Below are 20872 nucleotides of genomic sequence, written 5' to 3'. Positions count from 1 at the left end.
TGAACTCATATGGCCTACTTTAAGGTTTTTATCAATGACTCAGCTATCTCTCGTCTTACTTTGTCGTACACAACAGGGATTTGTTTCTCGGTGAATAGCTTCCTTTTTCGTATGTGGTACCTCGGCTCCAATATGTTGAGGAGGTATTGGAAGCCCTTGTTCTCTATAACACTGTAGGGCTGGATATCTTTACAAATAAAGAAGGCGATGGCTTCGGTTATTGCCTTAGAACGAGCAGAGCTGTTAGCCAGCGAGGCATGAAAGAAAGTCTTCTTGCTAGGGGTACCGGTGGAGCTTGCTACTGACTGTAGCCATAGCTGAATCCGAGGGGGAGAACATGCCTTCAACTCGCCTGAGAGACTTGACAAGAATCGGCCACTGACAGCAGTGGAGATGAGAGCGCACTTATGAAACAGTTAGAGGAGGAATCTATATAAATATAAAATTATTGGTCACAAATCATTGGTCACATTTCTAAATACTAAAGGTGTTTGCCTACACATAATTCTATATAAATACATCGGATTATACAGATGCAAAAATGTTAGAAAAGATGCATCGCGATTTCATCCCACATTGTATCCAGTGCACACTTTTTTGATCAGGGCAATCGCATCGTGAGTTTTTATGCCGAGCACCGATGCAAACCGGTGAATCTTACCATCGCTAATGTACATGGTTATATATGAACACAACGAGTCATGAACACTAACATTTATAACCTTATTGTGTGGCTATGACTAACAATTTAAAAGGTGGGTGTGGTCAGCACTCAGGTTTGCATCATGGAATGTTAAAGGGCTCAACAGTCCAGTAAAGAGATCGAAAATATTTACACAGCTTAAGAATGTAAAAGCTGATATTATGTTTCTTCAAGAAACTCACCTATGTAATTCTGACCAACTACGTTTAAAAAACAGTGGGTGGGACAAATCTTTCACTCTAGCTTTAATTCTAAAGCAAGAGGAACAGCAATACTATTACACAAGAACATTCAGTTTACCTCCTCAGGGGTTAGTTATATCTGATCCACAAGGCCGCTTTGTTATTGTCTCTGGACATCTTTTCCATACACCTGTTTTACTACTGAACCTGTACGCTCCTAACTGGGATGATGTGGGGTTTATCCAACAACTTGTTGGTAACTTGCCAGATCTAAATTATCTTTTTATTTTATTTTAGGGGGGAAACTTTAACTGTGTCATGAACCCAAACTTATAACAGATCCAACCCTAAAGTACATACCCTCTCGAAAATGGCCAGTACATTTTGAGATTTTTTTTTTCTAACACCCATCACTCATACTCGAGAATGGATTACTTTTTTATTGATAAACTGATGAGCTCCTTGGATTACGGTTGACTACAGCGCCATCGTAGAATCCGACCATGCTCCCATACTTATGGATCTCTCTTTCGATCACATCTACACTAGTAATCCTCAATGGCGCTTTAATACTACATTATTATCAGATGAGATGTTCTGCAATTTAATCTCTATAGCCATAAAAAAAAAAAGCTGACCACAGATCCTTTAAAAATAAATGATATCTTTAAATGATTCTGAATTATACAAATCAAAATAGTATTTTTTAAAGACATCACTTTTCTTGAATTTCTTTGTTAAAATACAAGTTCCCACCCTCTCTGATGGCCAAAAAGAGCAATTAGATCAACTGCTGGGCCTTGAAGAGGTTGCCTTTGCCATCTCTATCATGCAAAACGGGAAGGCCCCAGGGCCTGATGGCTTCCCCATTGATTTTTATAAGAAATGTTCTGGTCAATTAGTCCCCCTTTTGTTAGATATGTTTAACCACTCCTTGTCCCAAGGTAAATGACCAGGATCCCTTACTGAAGCATCCATTACACTTTTTCTGAAACCTGGTAGGGATGCGTCAAAATGTGGTTCATACCGACCCGTGTCGTTCTGATACGGGTTCTGATACTCTCTAAACTGTCAGCTATGCGATTGGAGGCACCCCTACCACACCTGATTTCGACCGACCAGATGGGCTTCATTAGAGGGCAGTATTTATTTTCTAATGTGCAACATCTTTTAAATGTACTTTACAGACCTTCGCCTAATGTCGTACCAGAAGTTGTGCTTTCATTAGAAGCGGAAAAAGCATTTGACCGCGTGGGATTATCGTTTTTTTGCTTTGGAACAATTTGGTTTTAGTAAAACATTTATCCAGTGGATCCGACTTCTTTATTTCTCCCACAAGCATCGGTGGTCACAAACCAGCTGCACTCACACAGTTTTTCCTTATCTAGAGGTACTAGACAATGTTTCCCACTTAGTCCACTTTTATTTACAATAGCAATATAACCATTATCCCTTGCCCTACAATCTACATCCTCAATACAGGGTATTCCCAGATGGGGAGTGGAAAAATAAACTATCCCTCTATGCGGATGACATGTTGCTCTACTTATCAGACCCACTGTTAGGACTCGATGAAAAACTTTCACTGCTGCGCAGTGGACAGATTTCTGGCTACAAACTTAATTTATCAAAAAGCGAATGTTTACCTGTACATGATTCAGCGATGAGAATCCCAGATCATGCTTTACCATTTCAAATATCAAGGTGAGGTTTTAAATATTTGGGCATTATCATAACTCCTGCCTTCAAAAATCTTTTAGATGGGAACTTTGCCCCACTTACTGTTAAACTTAAATCAGACCTACAAAGGTGGGATATCTTACATTTGACCTTAGCTGGCAGAGTGAACTGTGTCAAGATGAATATATTACCAAGGTTTCTATTTTTGTTTCAATGTCTCCCTATTTTCTTATCAAAATCCTTTTTTTAATCAGATAGATTCATTTCAAGATTCATATGGAACGGTAAGACTCCTAGGATAGGTAAAGGCTTACTCCAGCGATCAAGAGCAGTAGGTGGGTAGCCCTCCCTAATTTTAGGAGCTATTACTGGGCAGCAAACATCTACAAAATAACATATTGGTTGCAATCTCCAGATACAGACTGGTGTGAGTTGGAGTGCAGGTCATGCATGTTGACCTCTACGTGCTCTGGCCTCATCTATCTTTCCTGTCAAGATTTTGCAGTTTACATCTAACCCAGTGGTCATCTCCACTCTAAGAATATGGACTCAGTTTAGATGTCATACTAACACAAGGGGAACACTTTTGATTCAGAACCCGGTGTGTAACAATCACACGTTTTTACCAGCCAAATTAGACCAGACCAGGATGGCATAGGAAAGGGATCCAAAGATTTGGTGATCTTTACAGGAATGGGATATTTTCTAGTTTTGATGACTTGAGTTCTAAGTATGACCTTCACAGTGGCGGCTGCTGGTCTTTCAAACAGGGGAAGCTCGTTTTCGGCCTACATCATATACATCTTCAGTTCACTGGCTAGTTCACCCCTACGACACTAGCCTAGCCTACTGTATGAATGAATGAACGAACAATCTAACCAAAAAATATTTAAACTCGAAGGAAATATGGGAATTAGGTTAAACTGAAACAAGGAATGTGATGTATAATTGTATGAAATGTATGATGAAAATTGGCTAGCAATTTCGCCAAGCAAATACCAAGAAATAGGTTGCAGCAGTTTGTCTTTCAACTACAGTTGCAAAATCCGTGATGGGACTGAGCTTGAATAGCTTCGGCGACTTTTTATAGTACAAAATCGCTGTCAATCAAAAGGAGATGCAGTCTTTCGACAGACCCTCCAATCATCACGCGGAAGCCCAGCGTCCAGGCCAGCCCACTCCTCCATTCACCCCCAGAGACGCTGAGCGTCCAGGGCGGGACATAATCGCAGCATTTATCCAATGACCGTATAGTTTCGAAGCACTGAAAAAAAACTGTTCAACGCAGCCCCATTGAAGTCCATGGAAGCTGAGCTTCAACAGGGAAATGCACTGTGACGCTACGGGAATGTATGAGAAGGAAATCAGTCAGTCGACCTGCTAATATATGTAGCTGATTCTGAACAAACTCGTCTTCGATATGAACGTGTTCTAACGCATTTAAAATGTTAACACAATCGTAAATATTTGACCATTAATATTTTGAAATGTTAGGGGAAACTGAGCTTGAATAGCTTCGGTGACTTTTTATAGTACAAAATCACTGTCAATCAAAAGGAGATGCAGTCTTTCGACAGACCCTCCAATCATCACGCGGAAGCCCAGCGTCCAGGCCAGCCCACTCCTCCATTCAACCCCAGAGACGCTGAGCGTCCAGGGCGGGACATAATCGCAGCATTTATCCAATGACCGTATAGTTTCGAAGCACTGAAAAAAACTGTTCAAAGCAGCCCCATTGAAGTCCATGGAAGCTGAGCTTCAACAGGGAAATGCACTGTAGCGCTACGGGAATGTATGAGATGGAAATCAGTCAGTCGACCTGCTAATATATGTAGCTGATTCTGAACGAACTCGTCTTCGATATGAACGTGTTCTAACGCATTTAAAATGTTAACACAATAGTAAATATTTGACCATGAATTTTTTGAAATGTTAGGGGAAGCTGAGCTTCCCTTGCAGTCTTAAAGAAATCGCCACTGGACCTTCAACAAGCTGACTTATTTTGTTACTTTCAAGCTGAACAATTTGCTAAGAGCCATTGCTCACAATTTCCTACTCTCCCGGAAAGGTCCCTAGTGGACTCACTTTTGGATGTTCCTCCTTGGTTGAAAGGTTTCACGGCACATTCTTATTCGATGATTATGCTACGTGATGATGTTAAGATAGACAAGATCAAAACTGCGGGGGAAAAGGAACTCGGAACTGAAAGACGTATAGACTAAAGCTCTAACAAGAGTGAACAACAGCACTTCCTGTGCAAGACTGGGTCTAATTCAATTCAAGGTTGTTCATCGTGGTATAGAGCTAAGATATCCTCATTCTATCCTAATGTAGATAGCAAATGTGTGAGATGTCGTGTTAATGTAGCTGGCCTGACACGTGTTTTGGTCATGCCATACACTAGCAGGATACTGGTCAACTATATTTACATTTACATATTTGATGTATTGTCTGAAGTTCTTGGGGCGACTTTGGGACCATGCGCTATGATTGCCATATTTGGTGTACCAGTTGAAGAAAAACAAACTTGACACGAAAACAACTCAACATCATAGCATTTGTATCTTTACTGGCCCGTAAGCACATTTTACTAGATTGGAAATCAAGCACCCCACCCACTGCAGCACAATGGCTTCAGGATGTAATGCTGTTTTTACATTTGGAGAAGATTAAATTCACAATAAGAGCTTCTACCAAATTCTTCTCAGTGTGGAAATCTCTTTTGTCATACTTTAGTAACCTCCAAGCCCTACCGGTGTAGTAAGTGACCATCCTGGCTATAGACCTGGCTGTAGTAATCCACTATGGTGGGTCATGATGGAGTTTTGAAGGCATGCCGTCCTTCACAGAAATCGTATTTGTTTACTTATGTTTAAATTTAAGTATGTATTACCTTTAGAATTGTCTGTATTGTTAATACTTTCTTATTTGGTCCAGTCGGGAGTGGGATGGGGTGGGCCGGAAGGGGGGTGTTTTGTGTGTAATAAAAACTCATGTACTGATGTGTGTCTGTTTATAATCTATATTTGTCAATAAAAAGAGGTTAAAAAAAGACACCCTTTTGAAAGTGACTAGTTTGAAGAGTGATCTGAATGGCCACCTGTGCTCTGGTAAGGCCCATCATGCAGAGATCCATTCTTTAAAAGCTTTGACTCAGGATTGGGAATGACATCACACCTGAGTTCAGGGTTGCCAGGTCCGGCAAAAAAATTCAGCCAAACGAGTGCACAAAACCAGCCATAAATGCCTGAAAAGTAGCCCAATATTTTTTGGGTGTACAACGGAGGAATTACCACATTTATCCTATATATGCCTCCATAGTTAAAATGACTTGTGGATTCATATTTTCCTATCGAGTATCGGTTTATGACTTGAGTATGTGTAAAGCAATATTTTAGATTATGGTATTCACCTCTGTCACCAACTGTCTCTGGAGGGGACATCCCTCACCAAATTGCTTTGGTCAGGCCCATGCTTTCTTAAAAGTGTAAAGCATGCAAGTTTAAAATATTATGGTTGTTTGAGTTAAAGAAATTGCTAAAGGAATTAAATGTCTGTTAAATGTCAAATCCAACTATAAATGTATAAAAGAGAGAGTTCCAATCACATCAGAATGTTTTTTACCTGGAGATTTAAAAGGCTACCTCTGCCTAAAGTTTCAACATCCATTTACACATGTATTCTCTATTTTTTACTCTACTCTTAATGCATGACTATGTTTAACTTATGGTCTGCACCTCTCTTTCACCAACTGTCTCTGGAGTGGGGGGCGGGGGCTTTATATCCAACAAATTACATCCCTGAACTTTTAAAACAGATCTATTGGCCTACTACAATTGTAAATATCCTATGGCTTCTTCTCCAATTGGGCCTTGATACAATGCCATCTAATATTTTCTGCCCATTCAGCACAGTTTCTGGGGACTTTCCACACCAGCACCTTTTGCCCAGTTCCTCTATTCTGCCCTACTACGTGTTTTCCAACACCAGTTACAATCAACCCTTGGTTATAGCTCTTCACCATTGCATGGTGCCATTCATTGTTCACAGATCACACCCATCAAGTCAACGTGAAACTGGTCAAACACTTGTCAAACCCCGCACAAGTCCAATTACTTTATAACTTTTGTGTAGACCCATACTATAGCAGTTTGCAGACATACAACACAGATGAGACTCAGGAGAGTGATTTAGAGATTATGGTAGTGGAAGGGTGTTGCACTTTTCTGCTTCGTTTTTTTTGCCACTCCTATGAAACATTTCTGGGGCTCCATTGCTCTTGCCTGTAAAGGCCTGCAATGCTGGGAAGAAAGCTATATGACAACAATGTTTAATGTAACTGGCCTTTCTCACAGTACAACTGGCCCCAGCTTGGCCCCCCATGGTCTAGAACCTCCCTTAGCTGCATTGCAAATCAAGACAAGAGCCTTTCATTTGGCCCAGTGGCTGACTCATGCTGTCTGAGGCAGTCAAATGTCAGCACTCCTGGAATGCCTCGTCCGATGAAAGTAGACTTACTTGATTGGATCAAATTGTTGTGTACACATTTACATTCAATTTAGGGATGTCCCGATACCGATGCCAGGGCTTTGTGTATCTGTCGATACCCGATACCGATCCGATACCGTTGTTGAATTAATAATATACTGTATTACTAGGGATGCACCGATCCGGCTTTTTCAGTCCCGATACCGATGCCAGGGCTTTGTGTATCTGTCGATACCCGATACCGATCCGATACCGTTGTTGAATTAATAATAAACTGTATACCTCCCACCTTATACCTTCCTTCCACCATGTGGAAGAGACTAAAGGCACCGGAATTTCCTAACTAAACATTACTTTCCTAACTAAGACAAAATAACAAATGTAATGTATTGAATTCTTATTTATTTGTTATAAAAAATAATTGTGCATTCAAATCTAAAACAGAATGTAATCCAACTTCTTAAATTAAAATAAATAAAATGTAGCCTCAGAAACAAAACAGTGTAATGGTTGAACATGCAATAGTAATCAGTAACCAACATTGTAAAAATGTAACAAATATATTAAGTGGAAAGTCCTGCAAACAGGAATTCAAAATAAAACATAGCAGCTGAACTTGAGAATAAACTATTAAAAAGTTGGTCAAAAACAACTTGGTCACACATACAAATAATAACCAAACATTGTAAACATGTAGTGCAGTGTCACACCACTCATGACCTGTGATTGCTCACTTAATCAGCAATGGCAAATTCTTTCTCATGAAGACAAGCATTTCTGCTCTCTCTGCTGTAAGTCTATTTCTCTTTTCATCCACAATGTTGGAAACTGTGCTAAACACTCTCTCGCTTTCTACACTAGTGCAGGGGGCACAGAGGTATTTTGTGGCAGTGGCAGCAAGACATGGTAATCGGTATTTGTTGAGTCCCCAGTACTGGTATGGGTTGTCTGAGGCAGCGATGGCTTTCTCTGCAAGATATCCATGCAGTTGGACTGCAGGGCTCGAGCTGCTTGCTGCACAGGGATCTTCACACTCCTCCACGATTTGGTCAAACTCTTGCATAAAGCTGCTCTTACTTGGTGCTGCTGCTGCTTCCACCCGAGGGGCCTTTTCTTGTGGCTCTGCAGCCTCTGATGCTCCAGCTGTGCTGCTCCTCAAGTCTTCCTCTAGTTCCCCTGTCAGTGCATATTTTGCACGCTTTGCAGATTGTGCACTTGTAAAGTATCTGAAACAGAAATCAAACATGGGCTTGATGACACTAAAACTTGAGGCTGATTAAAGTAATATACAAATGTTCATTTGTATAAACTATATAAAGAATGTAGGCCTTATATAATTTATGTTCTACATGTTTTAAAAATGTACAGCATGGCATCTCATCAATTACAGTAGTAGTGTTACTGTGGAGAGTAATCTATAATATAGACCTAATGTAATTAGTTTAAAATCTTACCTGTCTTTATATCTCGGGTCCAGCAGGGCAAGTGCATATAGGGGTTCATCTTCCACAGTGTCGAAGCATTTGTTGTCAGCTTGAAGCAGGGTTTTTTTCATTGTTTTGATTCCAGTATCTGAATCGCCTTCTTTAGCCAGGATGCGTTAGAGGACGGTGACAGCTGGAATGACGTCAGTGGTGGAGGCAGTCGATGAGCTGACTTTCCTTGTTAGCTCTTCAAATGGTTCTAGAATAATGCTTGTTTTTTCTAGCAAAGCCCACTGGTTAGCGGTCAGTGTACTGGGCAGGTCATGGTCAGCAATGTAAGCACAGAGGACTCGCTTCTGTTCCAGAAGACTCTGTATCATGAAGTAGGTACTATTCCACCTTGTTTTGATGTCTTGTTGCAGGCGTTTAGGTTGCATTTGCATCTGGAGCTGGATATCTTGCAGCCGTGAATATGCAAGTGGGGAATGTTTAACCCTTGTGCTGCCTTCGGGTCACATGACCCAAAGGTTCATAACGAACCACCGTTGTGTTTACCCAATTTTACCCAATACAAAAACAAATAACAATTATTTTCTTTTAACCATTGCAATGTGGGGGGTCTGAGACAGCCCGACAGTTAAAAGAAAATGCTTCACTTTGTTTTTGTAGGAGGTAAATTTGTCGCAATACGACGGTGGGTCACAATGACTGATGGGTCAGAATGACCCGAAGATAACACAAGGGTTAAAATGTCCCACAATGTGTCTACCGATTGCAATGGCATCACTCACGCTCCGTTGTGACAGTAGTCCCTCGTTGACTACAAGCTGCAATGTGTGAGCAAAGCAGCCTAAGCTCCGCACCCCCATGTTATCCATGGCCTTTTTCATGTTACTTGCATTGTCCCCGAGTATGACATGCACTTTATTCAAAGGAATATTAAACTGGTCAAGCATCTCCTTCATTGCAGCCGAAATGGTATCGCTGGTGTGTGAACCATGGAAAGTTCTTCGCTTGAAGCATAGCACTGTGTGGTGTACAGCTCGTGTCCAACCAGTGGACAGTTAAACATAAAAGCGACATTGGACACACAGCAGAGCTCCATATACAGTGGGGTGAAAAAGTATTTAGTCAGCCACCAATTGTGCAAGTTCTCCCACTTAAAAAGATGAGAGAGGCCTGTAATTTTCATCATAGGTACACTTCAACTACTTCAACAAATTGAGAAACAAAAATCCAGAAAATCACATTGTCTGATTTTTAAAGAATTTATTTGCAAATTATGGTGGAAAATAAGTATTTGGTCATTAACAAAAGTTCATCTCAATACTTAGTTATATACCCATTGTTCGCAATGACAGAAGTCAAACGTTTTCTGTAAGTCTCCACAAGGTTTTTACTAGTGGTGGGCATAGATTTTTTTTAAAATCTAGATTAATCTCACTGTAATCTTGGCGTTAATCTAGATTAATCTAGATTAAAATGGCTCATTTGAATTCCGCCGAAGGCATTCAGAATATGTGTGCTACCCAAATAATGACTAAAAGTAAGTCTTTGAGAACGGGTTTCTCAAGCCAGGTGGCGCATTAGACCAGGAGCTCATCTCCTGTTTCCAAAATGCATCACAAACTGCTTGAGAAAGCTGTTCTACTATGATAATTGGTAATGAAAATAAATGTTCAATAAGATGTACTTGTGTTTATTAACTGTTTATTAGATTAGTTAGCTTGGCTGATTAGAGCTGTGCTGACGGGCTTGCCGTGGTTGCACTCAAACATCGTAGTTTGACGACGACTCTTCCCCTGCGCTACATCAGTGCTTGGCCCGGCATCTTCCGCATTAGCTAAGGGATGCTTTGCGTTTAGGTGGTATTTGAGACTGGAAGAACTCCTACAGTAAACTAATTCCGCATAGCACAAGGTGCAAACAACCTTAGTCTTGTCAAGGTTTCCATTGGGAAGCTTCTTAAAAATGCATTTTCCCTGAAGCAAACCAGGCTTCATAGCTGCATCCATGTTAGCACGTCACGTCTGATGTGATAATTTCATACACAAGGCATGCATACACACAGGTTCGAAGACTCGTTCTTGCCCCCTACAGTGCAATTCGGCTAGGTATACATCCGCGCTAAAATATCAAGGTGAAAGTCATCATAGCTTGCGTAGTATAGACCCAGCTCCCAACCCAACGGCGATATTTTTTTTATCGCCGTATATTATGTTGCAGCGCTTTAACGCGCGTTAACGCCGATAACGGCCCACCACTAGTTTTTACACACTGTTGCTGGTAGTTTGGCCCATTCCTCCATGCAGATCTTCTCAAGAGCAGTGATGTTTTGTGGCCGTCGCTGGGCAACACGGATTTTCAACTCCCTCCAAAGATTTTCTATGGGGTTGAGATCTGGAGACTGGCTACGCCACTCCAGGACCTTGAAATGCTTCTTACGAAGCCACTCCTTCATGCCCGGGCGGTCTGTTTGGGATCATTGTCATGCTGAAAGACCCAGCCACGTTTTATCTTCAATGCCCTTGCTGATGGAAGGAGGTTTTCACTCAAAATCTCACGATACATGACCCCATTCATTCTTTCCTTTACACGGATCAGTCGTCCTGGTCCCTTCGCAGAAAAACAGCCCCAAAGCATTAAGTTTACACCCCCATGCTTCACAGTAGGTATGGTGTTCTTTGGATGCAACTCAGCATTCTTTCTCCTCCAAACACGACGAGTTGAGTTTGTACCAAAAAGTTCTATTTTGGTTTCATCTGACCATATGACATTCTCCCAATCCTCTTCTGGATCATCCAAATGCTCTCTAGCAAATGTCAGACGGGCCCGGACATGTACTGGCTTAAGCAGGGGGACACGTCTGGCACTGCAGGATTTGAGTCCCTAGCGGCGTAATGTGTTACTGATGGTAGCCTTTGTTACTTTGGTCCCAGCTCTCTGCAGGTCATTCACTAGGTCCCCCCCGTGTGGTTTTGGAATTTTTGCTCACCGTTCTTGTGATCATTTTGACCCCACGGGGTGAGATCTTGCGTGGAGCCCCAGATCGAGGAAGATTATCAGTGGTCTTGTATGTCTTTCCTTTTTTTATAATTGCTCCCACAGTTGATTTTTTCACACCAAGCTGCTTACCTATTGCAGATTGAGTCTTCCCAGCCTGGTGCAAGTCTACAATTTTGTTTCTGGTGTCCTTTGACAGCTCTTTGGTCTTGGCCATAGTGGAGTTTGGAGTGTGGAGTGTTTGAGGTCGTGGACAGGTGTCTTTTATACTGATAACGAGTTCAAACAGGTGCCATTAATACAGGTAACGAGTGGAGGACAGAGGAGCCTCTTAAAGAAGAAGTTACAGGTCTGTGAGAGCCAGAAATCTTGCTTTTTTATTTTCCACCATAATTTGCAAATAAATTCTTTAAAAATCAGACAGTGATTTTCTGGATTTTCTTTTATAATTTTGTCTCTCATAGTTGAAGTGTCCCTATGATGAAAATTACAGGCCTCTCATCTTTTTAAGTGGGAGAACTTGCACAATTGGTGGCTGACTAAATATTTTTTTGCCCCACTGTATCTGTAGTGAAACTCATTGCCTTTACGTTTTTAATCTCTTGAGATGTGTTTGCACACTTTTCTGTACTGTTCTGGCAGTGCGGTCTCAGTAAAATACTTGCACAATGGAAGAGAGTACCTTGGCTCTAAGTGTTCCAGTAGGCGACGGAAGCCCTCATCTTCAACAACTGACATTGGTTGACCATCTAAAACAATGAATTCTAAAACTTTCTGTGTTATTGCCAATGCTTTCAAGCTTGCCGTTGGAAACTTTTCGCGTCGTTGAAATGCATCTGCCAATGTTAGTTGCTGGGCTGTATCGTCTCCTGCTCCTTTGGTTTTATTGAGCAGGAATTTGGCGTGGTCCTTAGCATGGTGCTTTTGGAGGTGTTTGATTAAATTTGTAGTATTGTACTTCGTAGTACTACCACCACCCCTCGAAACATTTTGTTTGCAGACATTGCAAACAGCCGACGAACTAGTTGGCGTAGAAAGTGTGAAATATTTCCACACAGCCGACCCTTTGGCTCGCTCCATGTTGTTAACGGTTAACTCAAGTCTTCCAGCATGCGACACACGTGCTGCTGACGAATGACGTAGGATGTGCTGGATCGGTTAATTTTTCCGATCCCCGATCCAGCTTTTTTGTCAAGGTCGGGCCGATATCCGATATTAATATCGGATCGGTGCACCCCTAATTCAAATTATAAACAAACAACAAGAAAACTGCATTCACTCTTATTTCCATAGCTATTGTGGTCTCAAACTAGCATAACTACATATGTGTCCTACACATACATACCGAATTTTAAGTCAATTGGAGTCAGGGTTCACACAAACATATTTGTAATTTTTTCAAAATGTTCACCGTACATGGCGGACTGTATGGGTCACCAATGGCTGCATGGGTCACCAACAAGGTATAAAGAGCAAGTTTCAAACATTTTAGACCGATGGGGTGGAAATGCCATCACTTTGACAATTTGAAAATTGACAATGGGGGCGTGGCCTGTAGCACCACCTATGGACAATGGTGGGCCATTTGTGGTGTGGTAGTTACTTATGGCCTATACTATCAATGTTTCAGGATTTAGAGAACTTTTTACCATTGCATACAAAATCGGAAATGCAATTACACCAAGATCCACAAGAGATTTTGCTAAAAGCCAAAGAGTGAGAGTGGTGGCTTTGTCAGCCCACCCTTTCCAGAAAGGATGTGTGTGCGTCTCGCCAAGCTTGCATGTGTGTCAAGGGCCAGGATGAGTCTGTGAGTAATTGGAGCGCACATGCTGTGGCGCAAGGGAGACAGTATTTCGGAGGAAGCAATAGCAATTAGCCAAGCATGCACATTTCAAATATTCACAATAAATCTACTTCTCATCTTACATTCAACTATTTCTCAGATTTGTGTACAAAACATTGTCAAGTCTTCTTATGAACTTGTGATTGAATCAGAGTATACATTTTTGATCAGCGGATGTGTAAAGCATTATTTCAGCGTCAGCGATGAATTAGATTTATTTTAATGTAATCATTTTTGGAGATATGAAGTTGCCTTCGCACATGGTAACATTTTCTAGTGTCTTCCCCGTGTGTGGAAGAGATCTATTCCCTAAGTCAATGTGGCACTTATTTAGAGACACATGAAATATGGGTGAATTTGCACCTGTGGCACATATGTTAATAATTTGGCCTTTTTGTAATACATCTTATCTTAGCTTATCACCCTATACAAAGACATATGTCTTACAAATCAGTTTCGTATTTCAAGTCAATCGGAGCTATGGTTCACGAGGAGAAGAATTTAGTTGTTTTGGACAAATCTTTATTGTACAGAAAATCCAATATGGTGGCCGTTATAGGTTCTTGAGGCTTTTTTGTTCCTCATGAGAAATAAGCCATATATACTAAGTTTCAGAATTTTGGGACCTTCGGGCCAAATTAGGACGTGGCCTGTAGCGCCACCTATTGTCTCACATGGGCCATGTTTGGTATGGTAGTTACTTAATGCTCTGCAGTTTCAACACGCCAAATTTCTCAAATGTTTACATTACTGGTCTAGGGGCTGCCATTGACTCCCATCGAACAAAGAAGAAAATACCACCACTTTGAAAATTTACAAATTAGGGCGTGGCCTGTGGCGCCACCTATTGTCTCACATGGGCCATGTTTGGTATGGTAGTTACTAAATGCTCTGCAGTTTCAACATGCCAAATTTCTCAAATGTTTACATTACTGGTCTAGGGGCTGCCATTGACTCCCATGGAACAAAGAAGAAAACCTATTGTTATTGGTGGTATTTTCTCCTACCAGAGAAATAATAAAACTAACGAAAACTGCTTCGCTGATCAGCCACCAATAAACGCAGTAGCTTGTCCTAACAAGCGAACATATTGTGAAAAACAATCCCAAAACACTGCAACCCGTGATTTTCTCAAGCAACTGAAAGAAAAAAGAAGCCTAAAGTCGCGTATTATAAGTGGACTTGGCAACTCTGGTGGCGAGGCCTGAGAAGTGCAAAAAAAAATCCCACACAGATAACACCCTTAACTACACATATTAACTACAGAGATAGTGTATATTATCATGATACTGTACCCTGTGCAGTGGAAGCTACTGTACCATGGACACAATTTGTGTGTGCATGTTTGTGTGCATACACGTCTGTTTGGTTACCTTGACAGATACCGTGCCCTCCAGTTTCTCCATCTCTCCCAGCATGGCAGAGAGCAGCGAGGATTTCCCTGAGCCCACATGGCCAACCACAGCCACCAGAGACCCCTCGGGGATACACACATTCAATCTGGGGACAGACAAACTATTCAGAAGGTATGTGTGTGTGACTTTCTTTGTGTGCCTCATTCGGTACAATAGAAGCAGATTTGACACTATTACCTGTCCTGGGAAGAAAACGCAGACATAGCGTGCTACATATACATGCACACATACATGTACACCAACCTACCTTTTTAGTGAGGGAGTTTCATTTCTGGACCAGCTAAACACCCCATTCACAATGGAAACACTGTTACAGGCTGGAGGGGGGTAGGGGGAGAGGTAAAAAAGGAAAAGAACAGAAGAGACGGGAGGAGAAAAAGAATTAGTCGGAACACTTAGTTAATCAAAGCTTTACACATCAAGCAGCACCTGCTAATGCATAGAGCAGGGGTCCACAATATGCGGACCTCAGTCCAGACACAGACCAAATGAAGGTTCTATCTGGACCTAGATATGTCTCTCATAAATAATTGCTAAATTAAATAGGGATGCACCAAATCCAGATTTTTGTGGTCCGGCCGAATACCAAATCCACTGGTTAAGTTCTGCCGAATCCGAAACCGAATCCTATTCCCATCCTCAGTCCATTAACACAGTAAACACATTAATGAAGTAAACAACCTCCACAGCTACGGAGCCCCAGACATGACAAAAAAAAAAAGAATTTGTTCCCACAAAATACTAATTCGTGGCCACAAAATGCTATTTTGGGGATAACGATGTAGCCTAACTATATTGCGGGCAGTGTGGGGCACATATACCCAGAGCAAGCTAAAGGTGCAGTGTCATGGACAGACATGATTTGATTGTATTGTATTTTAGGCTGGTGAATGACCGTGGTAAAGTTGGTTTGAAGTTCGATATTCAACAGATATTCTGACGCCCAGTATTGTGTTATTTTAACCGGTGTTAGCACTGCTACGACCGGCCGCTTAGCCAATGCTTTTGGCTGCCTAAACAACGCGTATGTTTAGGGACCATCAACAAATGACACGTTTCAAAAGTCAATAGCTTCTCAACAACATGAACTAGGAGCGTCAAAATAATGTTAAACTGTTAGCACTGCTACGACCGGCCGCTTAGCCAATGCTTTTGCCTGCCTAAACAACGCGTATGTTTAGGGACCATCAACAAATGACACGTTTCAAAAGTCAATAGCTTCTCAACAACATGAACTAGGAGCGTCAAAATAATGTTAAACTGTTGAAGATGTATGCATTCATGCTGCACAGCCTTTATTTTGTCAATTTTCATCTCAAGTTATTAAAAAGTAAATCTTTATTCAAAATAAACCTTCAAACTTCAATAGCTTTTTGGTCATGTGACCTATAATCCTCAAATGTATTTCAGTGTTCACTGACTATGCATACATGTTGCACAGCCTTTATTTTGTTCATTTTCACCTCACACTATTTTAGATGAATTTCTGGATATTTCAAACTTCAATAGCTTTTTGGTCATGTAACCTGTACATTTCAGAGACCTGTTTAACTGCTAAGAAAGTACATTTGTACATGTCCATTTGGAGGCTGAGATTTTCTCTTATCTAATCACAATTTGTGTTAATGACAGTGACATATCCAAACTCTTTTACTCTTAGAAAGTGGAGTCAGGTGTAAAACCCAAAGGCCAACTGTGAAGTCAAATAGGCCTGGACTGGTAATCTGTCATACCGGGCAAATAACCGGCAGGCTGAGGTACCTTTTGGGCCGGTGTAAATTAAAAACTTAATAAAAAGAATAATAAATTGCCCATTGACCGGCCCATGAACCAGGGACGGCATTGGTTCTTTCTATATGCTGACACTGGGATATCCCAATCACTTCTCTTAACAGGCTCAACCCCTCTCCCGCTGTTTCTTGTGTCAGAGGCAGTGGCTCAGAGTCTGACCGATTGCGGTGGGCCGGTCTGAGAAAAAATGCAAGGGCCATTTTTTTTTCAGTCTAAAGCTACACACTACTGTAAAAGAATGTCACTATACCTGCATGTATCTGCAGTTTGCACACTTAAGACATGCAAAGCCGTGTATGTGTTCAGGAGAAAACAATAGCCCATAATCACAACAAAAAAGCATAACCATCAAAGTGAAAGGAAAGAACATGTCGGGATGCGAGCTTCCCGAGAAGAGGTCAAATTGTCAGATCGATCCACAAAGGTGTGAGCAACTACAACTATCAGCAGCTCAGGAAGACTCCAAAAGACGAACTATATGGTGGTAATATCATCAGGAGTCTTACAAAAGATATTCAGAAAATTATTTCCTCTGAAGTGCAAAAAAGTATGAGACTCCATAATGATGTCCTGCTGGAGCTGATGCTCACACAGAAAATTATGAAGGAGTGCAGCGGCAATGTTTCTTTTGGTGGTCATATTCAGCACCTGCAGGTGGACCCATTTGGAGTCCATATGTACATGGATGTAGGAATAAATATAATGGTAGAGCATCTTAAACAATCCACACCAGTAACTCTCCATCTTGACGCTACTGGTGGTGATGTGTCAAAGATCCTAAATTAGAACAAAAGGGTTCTGTACTATGCCCTTGTACTGCTAGGTATGGGCATAGATAAGCCACCTGTCCCCAATATAGTTAGGCTACATCGTTATCCCCAAAATAGCATTTCGTGGCCACGAATTAGCATTTCGTGGCCACTAATTAGTATTTCGTGGGATCGAATTTTCTTATTTTATTTTAACTGTAAAAAAAAAAAAAGAATATGCAACTTTATCCCATGAAGAAAAGTGGGAAAACTATTTTGACAATTACCATAGGCCTATGTTTACCCTATCTCAAGATCCAATCAATATCCAAAATATTAAGACTTTTAGATTTATAATCCGATAAAGTAGACTACCCCCAAGTACAAACCAAAATTCCTCTCTAAGAGGAATCAGAGGCTCACTGAACAAAGCGCTTATCTCCACGTCAGCACCCGATGTGACTGCCTCAGTATTGCTGCGGTACAGATCGTCCCAGTCTCTCCGGATTCCTGAACAGTGTCGTTTAGTGCAAACTGTCAGGCCTTGTTCGTCCTCAGGCTGTTCAGTTGCTGTATTAGTCGGCCTAGCAGATGCGTCTTGATCTGATTCAGATAAACGGGATACAGCCTCCTGAACAAGTAATTTTGATCGGCACTGTTCTGTGTCACTCACCCAAAATTCTGCCTTGTATCTGGGATCCAGATTTGTTGCCACAACTAAGTGGCTATTCTGCTCGCTTCCCTCAAACCTATCCTGCAGAGATTTCAGCAAACGGGTTTTCCTCTGCTTGATTCCATGACCGTCTGCTTTGTTGTGGATATAGCGCTTCAACATCATCACAGCTGGCAGAACAGTGGCTATACAAGCATTTTCTGTGCTTATTTCTCTATTCAGGGTCGAAGGGTCTGAGCACCTTGAGAACATCCTCCATCAGAGTCCACCTCTGTGCATGAATATGTTGCATACCATCGGTCTCGGACACATAGATGTTTATGGCACGTTTTTGTTCTGTTAAACGATCGAACATCAGATATGTCGAATTCCATCGCGTTGACATGCCCTGGATTAAATGGTGATTTGGCAGCCCCAACTCCTGCTGGAGAGCAGAAAGCCTTGATTTAGCACTTGAAGAGAGCCTAAAGTGACCAACAGTTTTCCTGGCCAGTGCAATCATGTCAGAGACACTTTGTTGTGATAAAAAACCATCGTGGATGCACAACTGGAGCGTGTGCGCAAAACAGCCAGCACTTGGAACCTCGGACATGGCTTTCCATATGGTTTGAAGCATTGTCCCTCAAGACCAGGTGACACTTCTTAACAGGTATGTCCCACGCTCTGATAATTTCTTGCAGCGCATCTGCAATGTTTAATGCGGTGTGCCTTCCATCGAATGCTTCACATCGAAGAATAGCATGTGTGCACTTAAAATCATCATCAATCCAATGTGAGGTCACACTGATGTTACCCTTCTTTCCAAAAACAATTGAACGTGCTGTATCTAACCAACTGTCAAACTTCCTCTCTCAGAACAACCTGCTTGACCCCAACCAATTGGGCTTCAAGACTGGCCACTCCACAGAGACTGCCCTCCTGTCAGTCACCACTGCCCTCCAGTCTGCCAGAGCGGCTTCGAGGTCATCCGTCATCATTCTGCTGGACCTTTCTGCAGCGTTTGATACGGTTAACCACCAGATCCTGCTCTCCAGACTTTCTGAGATGGGCATCACTGGCACTGCACTCCAGTGGATCTCATCCTACCTGTCGAGAAGATCCTACCAGGTCTCCTGGGGAGGCAAACTGTCAGGCCCTCGCCAGCTCTCCACTGGTGTCCCACAGGGCTCCGTCCTTGGACCCCTCCTCTTCTCTCTGTACACCACCTCACTTGGACCAATCATCACCTCCCATGGCTTCTCCTACCACTGCTACACTGATGACACACAGCTGTACCTGTCGTTCCCCCCGACCGATCCGGGGATCTCAGCTAGGATTGAGGCCTGCCTCACAGACATCTCTGCCTGGATGACCGAGCACCACCTCCAACTGAACCTCGCCAAAACAGAACTCCTCATCATCCCGGCCAAACCCTCCATCTCCCACGATCTCTCAATCACCCTGGGATCTGCGACGGTGACCCCTTCATCCTCTGCCAGGAACCTTGGGGTGACCATGGATGACGAGCTCTCCCTCACAGCCCACATTGCTGCGGTCTCCCGGTCGTGTAGATTCACCCTCTACAACAACCGGAAGATCAGGAGATACCTGTCTGAGCACTCCACCCAGCTGCTAGTCCAAGCACTTGTCCTCTCCAAGTTGGACTACTGCAACTCGCTGCTCGCCGGTCTCCCAGCATGTGCAACCCACCCTCTCCAGAGTATTCAGAATGCGGCGGCCCGCCTGGTCTACAATCTACCCAGACGCTCCTATGTTACCCCGCTCCTCATCTCCCTCCACTGGCTACCCATCACGGCCCGTATCAGATTCAAGACCCTGGTACTAACCTTCCGAGCAGTGAACGGGACTACATCAAGTCTCTCCTGCAGCCTTACACCCCCACCCGCCACCTACGGTCTTCTTCAGACAACCGCCTGGTGGTCCCACCGCTCAAGAGCGCCCAGTGGTGGAACCAACTCCCCACATCCATCAGAGACATCGACTGTCTCCCCACTTTCAAGAAAAAGGCTCAAGACTTACTTGTTCCGGGAGTAAAACGGTACTTAGGAATGGTTTGCTGGACCCCATGTTAGTTTCCTTAAGAATCACAATGACTCTTGCTTAGAGCCTTGCTGCTCTTGTTGGTTAGTGGTAACTGATTTAAATTGTTGAAATATTTTTTACTGTTGCTTGATTTTCTACAGGTACAGTTGCACTTATTCATGTTGTTTAATTGTAACTTGTTTAACTACATGCTCTTGTGGTTCTTCCCTTTGGCACTTATTTTTGGTTGTTCACAATATGTGCTTCATGTTTTGGCTACCCGCAATGTTTTTGGGGCTATCTTGTTGTTATCAGTGACCTATGCACTTTGTAAAGCTCTCTCTTGGAAGTCACTTTGGATAAAAGCATCTGCTAAATGAATAAATGTAAATGTGATGTAGGACTGTGTAGTGTACTCAAGTCCATATGTCGAATGTAAATGCAAAAGCCTGTACTTCGGCAACGTGTGCTTGTATGCGAGAAGTGATGGACTCCTGCATTTCAGGGTTGATTTTGTCAGCAAAAAAGCGCGTGGAGGGGATTCGTAACCAGTGGCGGAACCAGACTTTTATATATGGGGTGGCCAAGGGGTGGCCAGGGACACTTCAGGGGGTCCACAGACCAAGATTGAAAATGTGTGTGTAACCTTAGCCTGGCATCTAAGCAGTGTAAATTATTCATATGATTGCTGATGAGAAATAGAAATTCACTTAAGCCTGAGTTCTTCAGTGTGGCTTAATATGGTCCACTAGGGTTACTTTAATCAAATTCTACATTTACTATGAATAGACTGTCTCCACATTTGAATTTCAACTAATTTCTTTCTTACACACACTATACTGTACTCACAAACTGGAGAGACATTGGTCACTCTGTTTTCATGAATATATAATCTG

General features: G+C 42.2%; 1 protein-coding gene across 6 annotated transcripts in view; it reads right to left on the bottom strand.

The window, feature by feature from the left end:
• The window catches only part of abcc1 (ATP binding cassette subfamily C member 1 (ABCC1 blood group)), a 253278-nt gene that overhangs the window by 173197 nt on the left and 59209 nt on the right, over positions 1–20872 (bottom strand). For all 6 annotated transcript variants that reach the window (XR_009928666.1, XM_062452715.1, XM_062452728.1 and 3 more), the window contains 2 exons: positions 14989–15058; positions 14700–14826 (listed from right to left, as the gene is read on the bottom strand). Coding sequence is in view for 5 of the 6 variants with exons in the window: in XM_062452715.1 (XP_062308699.1) it covers positions 14700–14826; positions 14989–15058 (197 nt within the window). In the remaining variant the exon portion in view is untranslated. The remainder of the gene's footprint in view (positions 1–14699; positions 14827–14988; positions 15059–20872) is intronic.

This window comes from Osmerus eperlanus, chromosome 2 (genome assembly GCF_963692335.1).
Source record: "Osmerus eperlanus chromosome 2, fOsmEpe2.1, whole genome shotgun sequence".
NCBI lineage: Eukaryota > Metazoa > Chordata > Actinopteri > Osmeriformes > Osmeridae > Osmerus > Osmerus eperlanus.
This window is presented reverse-complemented; position numbering and strand designations above follow the sequence as displayed.